Source organism: Juglans microcarpa x Juglans regia, chromosome 2D, assembly GCF_004785595.1.
Source record: "Juglans microcarpa x Juglans regia isolate MS1-56 chromosome 2D, Jm3101_v1.0, whole genome shotgun sequence".
Lineage (NCBI taxonomy): Eukaryota > Viridiplantae > Streptophyta > Magnoliopsida > Fagales > Juglandaceae > Juglans > Juglans microcarpa x Juglans regia.
Genome location: NC_054596.1, coordinates 10,716,689 through 10,730,652, shown reverse-complemented (window position 1 = coordinate 10,730,652; position 13,964 = coordinate 10,716,689). Strand labels below are relative to the sequence as shown.

General features: G+C 34.1%; 1 protein-coding gene across 1 annotated transcript; it reads right to left on the bottom strand.

Annotated features, from left to right (window-relative positions):
* Window positions 1-8,804: 8,804 nt before the first annotated feature.
* LOC121248543 (UDP-glycosyltransferase 82A1) lies at window positions 8,805-12,160 on the bottom strand. Its single transcript, XM_041147026.1, has 2 exons — window positions 11,431-12,160; window positions 8,805-9,796 (listed from the first exon to the last, which is right to left on the bottom strand). The coding sequence occupies exons 1-2, from the start codon at window positions 11,900-11,902 to the stop codon at window positions 8,904-8,906; spliced, it is 1,365 nt and encodes a 454-aa protein (XP_041002960.1). The 5' UTR covers window positions 11,903-12,160; the 3' UTR covers window positions 8,805-8,903.
* Window positions 12,161-13,964: the final 1,804 nt, after the last annotated feature.

The following is a 13,964-nucleotide window of genomic DNA, read 5'->3' as shown; positions in this document are numbered from 1 at the left end:
CATGCGAAGTACACATTGTTATGAAAAACTTATCCCACAGACGGTGCCACTGTTGATGTCATGTTTCGCAACCCGAACAGTTCCACAAGCCCAAGCTTCCGGGTACCTGCAACTAAGAAGAAGATGAGGCTCTCGTGGCCTCCGAGATCGCTATGATGCCTAAGTTAGTGATTGTTCTGTGGAGAAGGGAAAATACAATGCAGAATAAGAATTGCACAAATTGAATCGAGGTTCTCCCGTAAGAAGGTTACCCCCTATTTATACCTGAGCCGGGCCCCCCAGTCGTGGGAGATCCTGGCGTGTCAGATGCCAGGCTTGCCACCACTCATTCGTTGTCGCCTTAGTGGGGCTAGTCTATGGCCTTGCGAGGGATCACACCGTGTCTACTGTCCTATGTCTGTGTGGCCACCACCTCTCTGTCATGCCAGGAGATGTCAGATTTTGGGCGAGCCGTCCTTGGCTTGTGGGACGCTCCACTGTGTGCCGAATTTCCTAACATTGATATGGGTTGGCTCGTGCCTAGGATTTGATACCCTGGGGTCGGGGTATGACGATGCGTTGCTCGCCGAGCCCTGTAACTCGATTTTGCAGACCCCAATCCTCCTGAACCCTGAATGGACAAGTCCGGATAGGCCGGATGGACAGGCCCCGATAGACCGGTCCCGTGCTTACTCGACTTCCCAACGCTCTCGCCCTGGGTCTTCGGCCCCCTACTTGGGCCCAGAGTTCGCGTTTTAGCCTTCCTAGGCCTGGGCCCTTCAGGAATGGCTCTCAGCTTTCTTAGGCATGGGCCCTACGGGAGCGGGCTTTCCCTCACACTAATGTCCTTTGATATGTTAGTAGAGGTCAATATACGTGGGTTTTAGAAAAATCGAAAAAAAAAAATGATGTCCAGAAGAAAAATTATAAAAGAAATTAAAAAAACTGATAATATGGCATGGCCTAGTACGATAGATCTCAGTAGTGAAAAATAAAAATAAACTAAAAAAAGTAAGAAAAACATGAAAATTGAAAAATGCATTTTTTTCCTAAATAAAAATTTGAAGCATAAATGGAATATGAATAGCTTTTTTCAATTAAACAATCAAAAATAAGAAAAAGTAAAACATAAAAAATAATTCTTTATTATATAAATTAATTTTCTAATTCTTATATTTTTTTTATTTAGTTTGAGAACATTTTCTAAAAATTATTAGTTTAGAAATGTTTTTCTATGAGAACAAATTTTTATCTAAAAAATAATATTTTGAATTTAATAGATATCTTTCCTTTCTTGAGAATCTAAATATTAATTTTGTTATTTAAAGGAAAAAAATTGAGATATATTACAATTTATTAGTACTAGTTGGGTGATTACTGAAATTGATAGTTTTGGCTCTATTTGTTATTTGTAACTCAAGTGCTAGTAATTTAAGGAGTTTGTGTATTTCCTTTTAAAAACTAATGATTTCAAAATCAAATTGATTATATAAACAATGTGCTCACGCTCTCTAAATCTACAGTGCTCGTGGATAGAATCCTGAATCACTCACTAAAGTTGATGTTGAGCTGAATTGAGTTGAGTTGAGTTCTTTATGAATAGTAGTGAGTTGAGATAGTGAAGTGAGTTTTGTGAGGTTCATAAGATGAATTTAAATATATTTAGATGTTAAGATGAGTTTAGATGTATTTATGAGAAGTTGAAAAATGTTATAGATCCCATCATTAAAAACCACTGTTCACCTGACATTCTCTTGCGCGCCAAACCTGTAAAGAAAAAAAACCGTCGTACAAGCTGCACTTGCAACCATGAAAAAATGTACATGTGGTTACACTTGCAGCCATCATTTTCAATGCAAATAGTGAGTTACATTTTGTGTGGTCCAACTGATGAAAAAGAAAAGAAAAAGTAAGATGTGTGTTTGTCAATTGTGGGGTCTAGATAAGTTATAAATTGAACTGCACTCATTTGTGGGTAAAATTGTGTTTGGATGTTTAAGGTAGCTTAAAAATAAGCTGAGCTGAGCTGCTCCCTGCATCCAAACAAGGCTTTAGAGTCATCAATTATTGAGTTGTTTCAAGATTTCAACGATATATAAGAACTATTACTACAAATTGTACTACTACACTTTTGATCATGAAATATTGATTAATGGTAGAATTTTGTAAATTGCATGAAAGTAATATACACCAAATTTAGGAGTTGAAGAGTTTTATAAAACATTTTTGATGAAAAGATAAATGTGAATGAAAGATTCCACTGAATTGAATTGGATCCAAATGAAAGAACTAGAAAACCTATGATGTAGAGCTGAATGAGCCTTAACCCTAAACCTTATTTCTTTCCCTTTTTTTTTTTTTTTAATGATAGGGAACATCCACTCCACTACAGAGCCTTTAGGACTCACCTTGCATGGAACCTAAACACTCAAAAAGATTAGCACAACAACCCACCGTCATGACCTCCCACTTAAATCACAGTTTGATCCCAGAAGAAACCGAACCTATGACATGGGATATATGCACACAAATTTGCCCTTATCATTTTGGCTACCCACAGGTGGGTAACCCTAAACCTTATTCTAATGGCAAATCTCGTTTTTTAAGTTTGATAAGCTGCTAATCAATTACCATACACTCAACCCAACAATAAAAATAAAGTCAAAAAATTGAAAGATAATCCTAATAATATAGGTGTATATTCCTTTTCTAATTTGGACATCATTCCATTGTGAGAATAGATGAATGGTTGGATTAACCAATTAATTAGTTGCAGATAGATCATTGCCTGCCTCGCGTAGTATGAATAACTGGTAATAACTATTCATACTCTCGGTTACTGATGGTAATAACAATAACATTCAATATTGTTATTGATGGTTTCTCTGAACAAAAAATCATGAATACCATGAGTAAAATGTCTCTTGTTGTGGCAAATGCTTACGTAAATAACAATATTAGGCAATCTGATATTGTTAAGATTTTAACACAAGGATTTTTCGGTGTTTTAAGAAACTGGTGGGATAAACATCTCACCAATGATGCTAAGGAAACCATTCAGGATATTGTTAAGTGTAATGATGAAGGGTTACCTATTTTTTATGAATCCATTGGATCTGCCCAATCTGATGGAGTAAATACTTTGATTTATACAATTTTAAAGCATTTTATCGGTACACTATCTGATATAACTAGTCGCATCAGCGACCAGTTAAATAATCTTATATGTCACCGATGTCTGATTATAGATGGTACCAAGATGTTTTTATTTCTAAAATAATGCTTTGTGATGACAGTCAGAAGTCTTACTAGAAGGAAAAATTCATTTATGGATTACCTCGCCTGTTCGCTTACAAAGTGAAGGATGAACTTACTATTGCTGGGTCTCTAAATTACGATGCATACACCTATGGTGATATTTGTGCAGTAATTAAGAAACTTGGTATTAGTATGTGCAATGATCAAAGATGCTTCGAGAGCAGATGAGAAATAGTAAGAAATCCAAATACGAAATGGGAACATTTTGTGAACAATTTGGACTTCCTGTTGTAACTCCATCTAGAAGGAAGCACAAGTTTTCTAAACCTCATGTGGTATCAGGAGAAAACCCCATGAAGAATTTTATAAGAAAACTTATAAAAAACCATTTTCTAAGTCATTTTTCAAGAAAAAGAAAAATAAAGATTTTTTTCAAGGAAAATGTTTTATTTGCGGCAATCCAAGACACTTTGCAGATAAATGTCCTACGAAAGCCAAAAAAGATAAGAAATTAAAGAAAAAGTTTAATCAGTTGGATATTGATAACAATGATAAAGAAGAACTATTTCAACTCTTAGAAATAGCTTCGTCTTCATCATCTGATATTCTTGAGTTTAGTTCTAGTGATTCAGAGTATCACTCAGAAACTGGATCACCTGATCCTACTGGTCCTAAACTAGGTTGCAATTGTAATGATACTTGTTGCCAGACAAAGGGTAAGACACTTCATGTCTTAACTAAATCTAAAGAATAAGAAAACCTATTGCTAACCTTGATTTCTCAAATTACAAATCCTGAGGTTAAAGAAGAATATATTCTTAAACTCAAGAAGACTATGGTTTGCCAAGAACCAGAACCTTTTAAGTAAAGGATTAGCTTTCAAGAAACTTTGGAAAGATTTCAAAAAAAAAAAAAACCCAAGAAAATTTCTACTAATGATTTACAACACGAAATTAATCTTGTTAAAAAAGAAATCGTTGAACTTAGATCTGAGGTTAATAACCTTAAGTTTGAAAATGAGATTTTATAACAAGAATTTTTAGTATTTAAAATCGATAAATAACTTGATCAGGATATTCCTTCTGACAAGGAGCAAACAAACGATTCTAGTTCAAGCCAACATGAGTTAGCTGCTGATAATCAGATTTGTTTGATCCATCATATCATTCCTCCAAAATGGTTTTTCAGCGTCACCATTGTGGTTGCCCATGATTTTCAATTTTCTGTTGTTGCTATGATTGATTCCGGATCAGACCTGAATTGCATTCAGGAAGGATTCATTCCCAGCAAATATTTTGAAAAATCTTATGAGAAATTATTTTCGGCAAATGGATCTCAGATGAAAATTACATATGAGCTTAACAACGCTCATGTATGTCAAAATAATGTTTGCTTTAAAATTCCCTCTGTTTTAGTTAGAAATATGTCTAACAAAGTGATTTTAGGCATTCTATTTATCTCTACTTTATATCCATTTTTGACTGAAAAAGATGGTATTACTACCGACCATTTTGGTCAAAAGGTCAAATTTAAATTTGCATCTCATCAAGAGATTGATCAAGATAAATGTTTGAAATCTTTACTTTTTGCAAAAGAAAAGCATCTAAATTTTCTCCAACAGAAAATCAGATATAAAAAGATTTCTGAACAATTATCTTCGCCAATTTTGATTTCAAAAATTGATAATTTTAACAAGCGTTTTGTTTTTTATGTTTGTTCTGATTTACCAAACGCTTTTTGGCATATGAAGAAACACATCGGTTCTCTTTCCTATGTCAAAAATTTTGATGAAAGCACTATTTCTTCTAAAGCCAGACTTTAGAATTCTGCAAAAAGGAAATTGCAGATCTTAAAGATAAGGGTATAATTAGAGATAGTAAGTCCTCTTGGTCTTGTCCAGCTTTTTATGTCTGGAAAAATGCTAAACTAGAAAGAGGTACCCCTCGTCTAGTTATTAATTACAAACCCTTGAACAAAGTCTTACAGTGGATTAGGTACCCTATTCCCAATAAAAATGACTTAATTCATAGATTAAGTGATGTTGTGGTCTTTTCCAAATTTGACCTCAAATCTGGTTTTTGGCAAATCCAGATAGCAGAGTCAGATCGGTATAAGACAGCCTTTGTAACCCCCCTTGGTCATTTCGAATGGAATGTGATGTCATTCGGTCTCAAAAATGCCCATAGTGAGTTTCAAAATATCATGAACGATATTTTCAACTCGTTCATTGCTTTTACCATCGTCTACATAGATGATGTTCTTATTTTTTCTAAATCTATTGATGAATACTGGAAACACTTGAATTCGTTTCTAGACATCATTAGAATCAATGGTCTTGTCGTTTCTGCGAAAAAGATCAAACTGTTCCAAACCAAGATCAGATTCCTTAGTTATGATATTTCTGAAGGTAAAATCAGGCCCATCCAGAGAGCCATTGATTTCGCTGACAAATTCCCTGATGTTATCACTAACAAAAAACAATTGCAAAGATTCCTAGGATCTTTGAATTATATTGCTGATTTCTACAAGGATACGAGTAAACAATGTCGTCCTTTGTTCAAACGATTTCTTTCTAATCCTCCTCCTTGGATAGAAATCCATACAAATTTGGTAAGGAAAATCAAAGCACATGTGAAAACTCTTCCGTGCCTTGGTATTCCTACCTCTGATTCATTTAAAATTGTTGAAACAGATGCCTCTAACATTGGTTATGGTGGCATTCTGAAACAATCTGTTTCACCAGGTTCTTCTGAACAAATTGTTCGTTTCCATTCTGGAACCTGGAATCATGCACAAGAAAAATATAGTACTATTAAAAAAGAAATTTTATCTATAGTACTATGTATTTCTAAATTTCAATCTGATTTGTTAAACAAAAAATTTATATTTCGAATTGATTGCATGAGTGCTAAATTTGTTTTAGAACAAGATGTTGAAAACATTGCATCAAAACAAATTTTTGCACGATGGCAAGGTATTTTAAGTGTTTTTTATTTTGATATTGAATATATAAAAGGCACTAATAATTCTATCCCTGATTTTCTTACCAAAGAGTTCTTGTAGATACCTAACCATAAGCGTGAGCAAGAAAAAAGGAAAAGAGAAACAGAGAGTGAACCCCCCACCTCCAATACCCAGTATAAAATTCATCAAGAATGAGTCTGGATCCACCCCTGTGCCCAGTGCCTCTTCAACAGCACTGGATATTGCCAATAGGTTTACATCTCTTGGTTAAATTGTGCAACCGGTGACTTTTACGTCTACGGTTTCTACATCTTTTGATCCATATGGGAAAGCAGTGGCATCAAAAGATCCTATTTTGATTACTCTTCAGTTTTTCCTCCAAAAAGGAAAATCTGAATATATGAAGAAGCCATTTATAACCTATCTGTTTCATATAGAACCTAAACGTTCTAACCTAACATATCCGTTTAAAATAACATCTTCTTATTTTTCCCATAATTTCCACTGGATACTCGAAGATTTATCTAAAAATCTCCAGTACTATTCCAATATTTTGATTCTCACAAACTCTCTTGTCATAAAGCCTATTTATGATAAGAATGATTCCACCAAATTAATTTATCACAGTGCTTACATCCTCCGAGTCATCACAGAAGCTGAATGGGAAACTAACTCATGGACTCCCAAAAGACTCCTAGAATCTGCATTGTGTTACAATTATTTTGATTATATAACTGCCTGTAGACGTTTCATATTTTTCCAGGTACCTGATATGAGCCATTCATGGTTCATCAATTTTGATACAAGATTCAAAGGAACTTTCTCTTATTGGTTTCTCCAATGGTGGGACCAATTTGGTTTAATTCCAGATAATCTTCCTGAGCAGCTCGCCAGAGCTTTTACATTTTACCGACAAGTTGTTGGTACAAAATTAAACCGGCATTTAGTCATGTTTCCTTATGAGCTCCATTTTTGCAAGAACTACAAACTACCGTAGATCTTCAAATAGACTTATGAGAAAAATGTTAATATAATTGACCGAGCCTACTTCACAAAGTGGTGGGATAGGTTTGGATATGCTGAAAAGGTGATTAACCAGATGATTAAAGATTTCCCTCAAGTCGCCCCTGATCTGCAAGACAAGAAGAAATTTCCAGCAATCAAACCTGGTTTATCTATTCCTGAATATCCCCTAATGATTCAGGCCTCTAATTCACCAACTGCTTCAGCAAGAGGAAAAGCCACTAGCTCATCCTCAAAGAAATCTTCTAAGTCTACCAAAGATAATATTCTCAACAGACTTGATAAAAAATATTTAGTAAAATTGCTTGAGCAACAACTGTCTAAGTCTGCGAGTAATAATTTTGAAGACGATAAGAATTCAGAAGCATTCTTAGAGGTTTCATACAGTAACATATTTGGTCATGACTCTGAAGACATTTCAAAGTTGGAAAATGATTGACTACTACTTGAGTTCAAATAAGACCGACTGTAGTCCTCTTTGAGATATTTGTCACTTTGTGCCTAAAGTAGCCACCCTCAGAGACAGCTGGAAGACACAGAGACGACCGAATACTATTTTGTCATCTTATGCCTAAAAGCAGCCGCCCTAAAAAACAGCTGGAAGACATGATGATGACACCACCTGTGCCCATGCTTAAACAGTTCCTACTGTTCACTCACGGATTAATTTACTGTTTTACTTTAATGATTGTAAACAGGAACTCATTGTGCTATAAAAGGAGAACCTCACCTTTGTGCTAAGGCAGAACTCATACTCGAGAGAAAACTAATCCTCTCCCTCTAAACTTGAGTCTCCTTATTTACCCTGATTTCTGTAAGTGCAAATCTGCACTATCCTGTGCCTATAATTACTTTAAGCTTGTTAATTTTAACAAAACTTATATGTTTATTACAATTATCTTTGCATATTCATACATGCATATGGCCGGTTTAACCTACTGTTTATTTTGTACTTACATAATTTAATTATTGTGCAATTTACTGTGATCTTCCATTCCCTTCCTTCTCTTCTTCTTCTGTCAGCTTCGGCTTTTCCTTCTTTCCGCTGTTTTGGTATATATATATATATATATATCTATATATAGCTAGCTATTAATTAATCAAGGGTTAACTATATTCTTCAAATATTCACAATTAAAATAATACAATTCATATATATATATATATATATATATATTATCTGGTAACTCGTGTTAATTTTTTAGTCGTAGCATAGTAATTAGTATCTAACTAGTTCCAATGAAGAGCACATTAATTAAAAATTAGAACTTTATCGATAGCTCGTTATTATAATATATGCATGGTGATTGATATATGTTGATTCCATATAATATTTGCCAACATTTGATTCCAAGTCCGAAAGTTATTTTATTAATTTTCACTAAATCCGAGCAATGGTACTGATCTCTTAATTATTAAATAATAACCCATGAAAATTAGCTATTATAAGTACTTCAAATCATCATGTACATGAGATTTATAAAAGAAATGATATATAGTTACAATCGTGAGTATGCAAGCGCCGTACAATCACTTTGAAAAGAGTGAATAATACGAGTCCACATGAAAAAAAACTAATTTGTTAATAGTAGATCTCATCCTTTTTGAAAACGACTGCAAGGTATTTGTGCACTCCACGACTTTATGTAGCATTACTGGGTTTATAAATAGGAGTCTGATCATGATGTTATACTCTTGAGATCATCGATGAAGGCTTTAAGATTAGACAATACTCTTGAATTAGCCTCCTCTCCCATTGTTCTCTCGTATAGCCTTCTCAACCTGTTTTTCCATATCTCACTGTCCTGATCCATCACTCTTCTCAAGCCTTCTGCTACATCTTTTTGTCCAAACCCATTGAGTTTCACCCCAATTCCCCATACCTCAACATTGTATTTACAGTTTACGAACTGGTCTCCTGCAACTGGATAGCAAAGAAGGCGCTGCTGGCATTGGATAGCCTCCATTGTTGAGTTCCACCCACAGTGTGTGAGGTAACACCCCACAGCCTTGTGCTGTAATACTTCCATTTGCGGTGCCCATGAAACCACCTTGCCTTGCATGGCCACCCTCTGTAGATACCCTACTGGTAACCCTTCACGCCATGCACACCCTAGCACCCATATGAATGGCCGCCCTGATTCCTCCAACGCCAGTGCTAGATTGTTCACTTTTCCTTCTCCAACGGGGCTAACCCAGCTTCCAAAAGAGATGTATACAACAGAGTCTGGTTTTTGCTTGTCCAGCCAATCCAGACAGCTCTTGTCTTCTTCCCAGAAGCTAGGATTCTTGGAAACTGCATGCTTGCTCAATGGCCCAATGGGGAAAACGAGTGGGGAATGATAATCTTGAGAGTTCTTGACCAACTGGGTTTGTTTTCCATCGATCATGTATTCATCAGGAAAGGAATTCACCAGGAGCCATCTTAGAGTCTTTGATCTGTCCAAGGTTCTTGTCCAGAACTTGAATCTTGCTTTCCTTGCTGCAAGACTTCCAACCAGCCATGGCACATCTTCGGTAGACAGCATTGGTTGATCAGGTAAGCAAGTTGTGCCTAGAAGTTGGGGAATTCCTGCCAGAATATTAAAATAATCTTCATGTGACGAATCATGCACAAAGAACTTTTTCTTAAAAAACACACTTCTTATCTTTAACCAAAAGTACAAAAAGACAAGCATACGTAATTAATTAGATCTAAAAAATTCCCATTAAATAATAATTATATAAAGATATAGAAAGAATCAAGGCATGCATGCGCAACTATAAGTTTGACTGAGTTTTGTTGAGAAGAAAATTAGATCAGTAGAAACTAGAAATTATAAAGTAATAGAGGAATAAAATTATTAATTAGATACGCCTCTATGTAGACGTATCTATGTATATATTTTTTTTTATAAGAAGGCATTTAATGGATTTTTTAAAATTCTGAAAATCAAATAATGCAGTTGATTCGCTGAGTATAATATGTTTATAAACGTGGAGAGGATTAAATGAAAGAGAAAGTCAAGTACTGGATCGCAGAAAATATTAATTAATACAAAGGGACCATTATTATTTATTTCCAAACCTAGATCCGCCCATGGAAATATACTGTAAAACCACCTAAGTACCGTAGGGAATTAAAATCATCGGAATACTTTACCACTCGTTTGGTTATACAAATGAGACGAGATAAAAATTAAAAGTTGAATAAAATAGTAATAAAATATAATTTTTATTTTAAAATTTAAAAAAATTAAATTATTTATTATATCTTGTGTGAGAATTTAAAAAAATTATAATAATTAGATAAGATAAGATAAGATGAAATGATTTGTGTAACCAAATTAGGCTAGTAAAGTAGCCAAAGTTGCCTAACTCCTTGTATCATGGTTCTTATCGGCAAATAATTATTACAATGGACATAACGAGGGAAAGAAAGGGACAACATGAAGAGATATACAGAGCACTCTTGTGGATGTAAACTGAATAGGATAAAAAGTCGGAATAAGTCATAAAGATATTTCTTCGTGACATGCCATTATCGTCATATTCCTCTTTTGCATCGTGTTGTGTTTCTCCTCAATATATTTTGGAAAAAGTTAATTTTGTATCTATATATGCACAAATAAGAAAATATATAATTTTTGAAATGATATTTGTAATTTATATATATATATATATATATATATATATATACACACACACACAAGGGGTAGAAGGTTTCGAATCCAAATTTTCTATTTGGAGAATTAGGTGATTAATTATATGTCATAAGATTATCAGACTCTGGACTGTAGTCTTAATTATTAGATGTATATAGGGATTATGCATAAATTACATATTCAAAATTGTATCTGGCAATATTACCATTTATCCCGTTCTGATCATTGTAATGAATTTGTTAAGTACTTTGGCGATTGTCAACCGTTGTAAGAAACGAAATATCTACTGATATGAGAGAGATATATATGCATCAAATAAATTGGCAAAAACGAGAGACGGCATCCTATAACTAACCCAAAAAAATAAAAAAAATGTTCTTTAATGTTTTATTCACAAGAACCATGCACAAATATTTTAAAGCAGTATTCTCAAGTCTCTACAGTTGACTCGGCATGAATTTCGATTTGTTTTTCCCCCCAAGCAAAATAATAAATGCATTAATTTAACCAAGGAAAAAAGAAAAAAAAATGGCATGAATGCCATTTTGTTTGTGTGACTAACCTGCATCAGAAATAAGACCTGTCCGGACCAAGTCTGGTATGGCTGCAATCAATCGGTATGTGGCAAGCATTGCCGGCCAAAACCCGGCAGCAGGGACCCTGCACCGGTTGGCTACTTCAATGGCCCACGACGCCAACAGGTCAACAACCATACACACAACGCCACCATCCTCATCAAGCTTTCGAACCATGGCTTCCAAATGAACAGGCATGTTTTTCTCCATAGCCATCTCAATGGCAAAGAAGTCTCGCGGCGTGGCCTTGTCCAGCCCATCAGGTATTGGCATGCTCAGAGTCTGGTCCTTAGATTCTATTAACCTCGACACAATCTGATGGTGAATGTACTCTGGGGTGACCATGATGGTGTCAAATCCACGGTTATGGAAGGCAGAGGCTAACTTGAGCATGGGAGTAACATGTCCCTGTGCTGGGTACGGAACCAATATAATCTTTGGCCTCTTTGTGCACTTCATATTACCCTGATCTGCCTTATTCTCCTCCCCCTTGATCTGAAAACGGAGTCGGAGGCTGCTATCTATGGTTTTTTGTGCATTCAAGCTACCCCAATATATAGAAGATCATCAGCCGGGGAGAGGGAGAAAGAGAGTCAACTAAGCACGTGCTTCTAGATGTGTATTATAAGCTGCAACTCCGTGGCCTCTCCTCCTTCATGCCACTATATAATAAGGGGTCAAAAAAGAAGTTGAAGTAATTTTGTTGCTTTGGCTGCCTCAATACACCAAAGGAACAGTTTTTTGGTGGATAGAACTAAACCCACGTCGCTCACCGTTAGTATATATCTAATTCAATTAAGATCATGGTCTTTCATTTTTTTTTATTAAATGATAGTATTCATGCATGTAGCCTATCAAGATAAATATAAAAGATTAAATTAATAAGATAAGTACCGATAATTTTATACGGTATAAGACAGAAGTTTAAGTTTAATTCTGTACTTTATCTTATTTAATTAAATATTTCACATATCATATCAATTTACTGAGAAGAGTGTTAACACAAATATCGATCATCTGTTAGAAAGTATAAATATTTTACTCATATCTAATATTCAAATCAGGCACTGCAAATTAACTTGCAAGTTAGGCCGATGGGCACCCATAATTGATCCGGCCCCTTCTATAATTGAGGCAAATAGTTGTTTTTCAACACGTGATGAAATCTCATGATAAATGCAAGCTAGCGACTTTCTGCCCACCTGATCTGTCCAATTAATATTGATCTGCGTGGAGTATTATCTGCGTAGTTTATTCATGACCGTGGCATGAGGGCTTTATCATTATTTTATTTGTATTTTGTGCATTTTTTTGGTGCTGTGGATGCAATTGGAAGCTTCCTACTGTTTTCTTTTTTAAATTAACAACATTAACGACAAGAAAAGAAAAGAAAAAAAAGACTATTATTTCTACTTTGCAAGAGACGATGTGGAAAGGTATTTATAATAGATATTGAATGGTATTATTATATATAATATAAGAACCAAATCGTGTTAGTGCTCTAATTAAGTTGTCATCTGCAAGTGATATCAGCTAGGGATGTCGGCAATACTTATGTATAAGAAGATCGATACGGAATATTATTTTTTTTCTTTTAGATTTATGTGTATACATCCAACTTGTTTTGAAATAGATCTCATTCTAAAATTTTTATCTCATTTTCAAATATAATTTAAATATAAAATTTTTAAATTAATCATTACAATTTTATCAAATTTTTAAACAAAAAATATAAAATAATTCAATTTTTTTAAATCACCAAACAAAAATAATATTATAAAATTATATTCTAACAATATTTTAATTTTAAAATATTTTTTATTCAATTTTTTTTCTCTCATTTTTCAAAATTTAAAAAATATTTAACTCAAACTATCTCACTTAATCATTATTCACAAACTATCTTATTATTATGTACAAAATTCTTATGTTATCTCACTTTCTAAATCAGCTCTGCATCAATTAAATATTATACCTAATTGCCAGTATATAAGTAAATAAATAAATCCCACACCTATATCTGAGTTAATGTAATGAGAAAAAGAAAATATTAATCTCTTATCATAATGCCCGGAATCTTCTTCGATGTCAACCCTTAATTTATATACATTATACACAAAAGATCATGAGATTACATCTTAAGGAACATGCTTTGATCAGAACATCTTTCATGATTCTGTACCCTATGTAACAGTGCCAATTAGATACATACCTTATTAATAAATTAAGTTAATACGTACCCTATATATGTTACTGTTTTGAAGTTTAATGTTCTAGGCGTTATAATTGTACAAAAAAAAATTATTATAATTACATAAAAATTTTATAAAAATAAATTTATAAATTAACGTAGTTTGATTTTTAATATTAAATTGACGTTAGGTTTGGCGCATGATGTCTTGCACGAGTTTCATGCCCCTCGCTTTGCCACGTTGCTCCTTCTACGTCGGCAATGCTATTGTTCTTTCTTTTTTGTTTTGTTTTGTTCTTTTTTAACATATGCTATTGCTCTTCTTCTTTT

Bases quoted from the DNA above. Each gene is read 5' to 3' on its own strand.
- LOC121248543 (XM_041147026.1), bottom strand. From the start codon at position 11,902: ATGAAGTGCACAAAGAGGCCAAAGATTATATTGGTTCCGTACCCAGCA. The intron at 9,797-11,430 runs GTTAGTCACACA...ATATTCTGGCAG, and splicing joins AGGTCTTATTTCTGATGCAG to GAATTCCCCAACTTCTAGGC.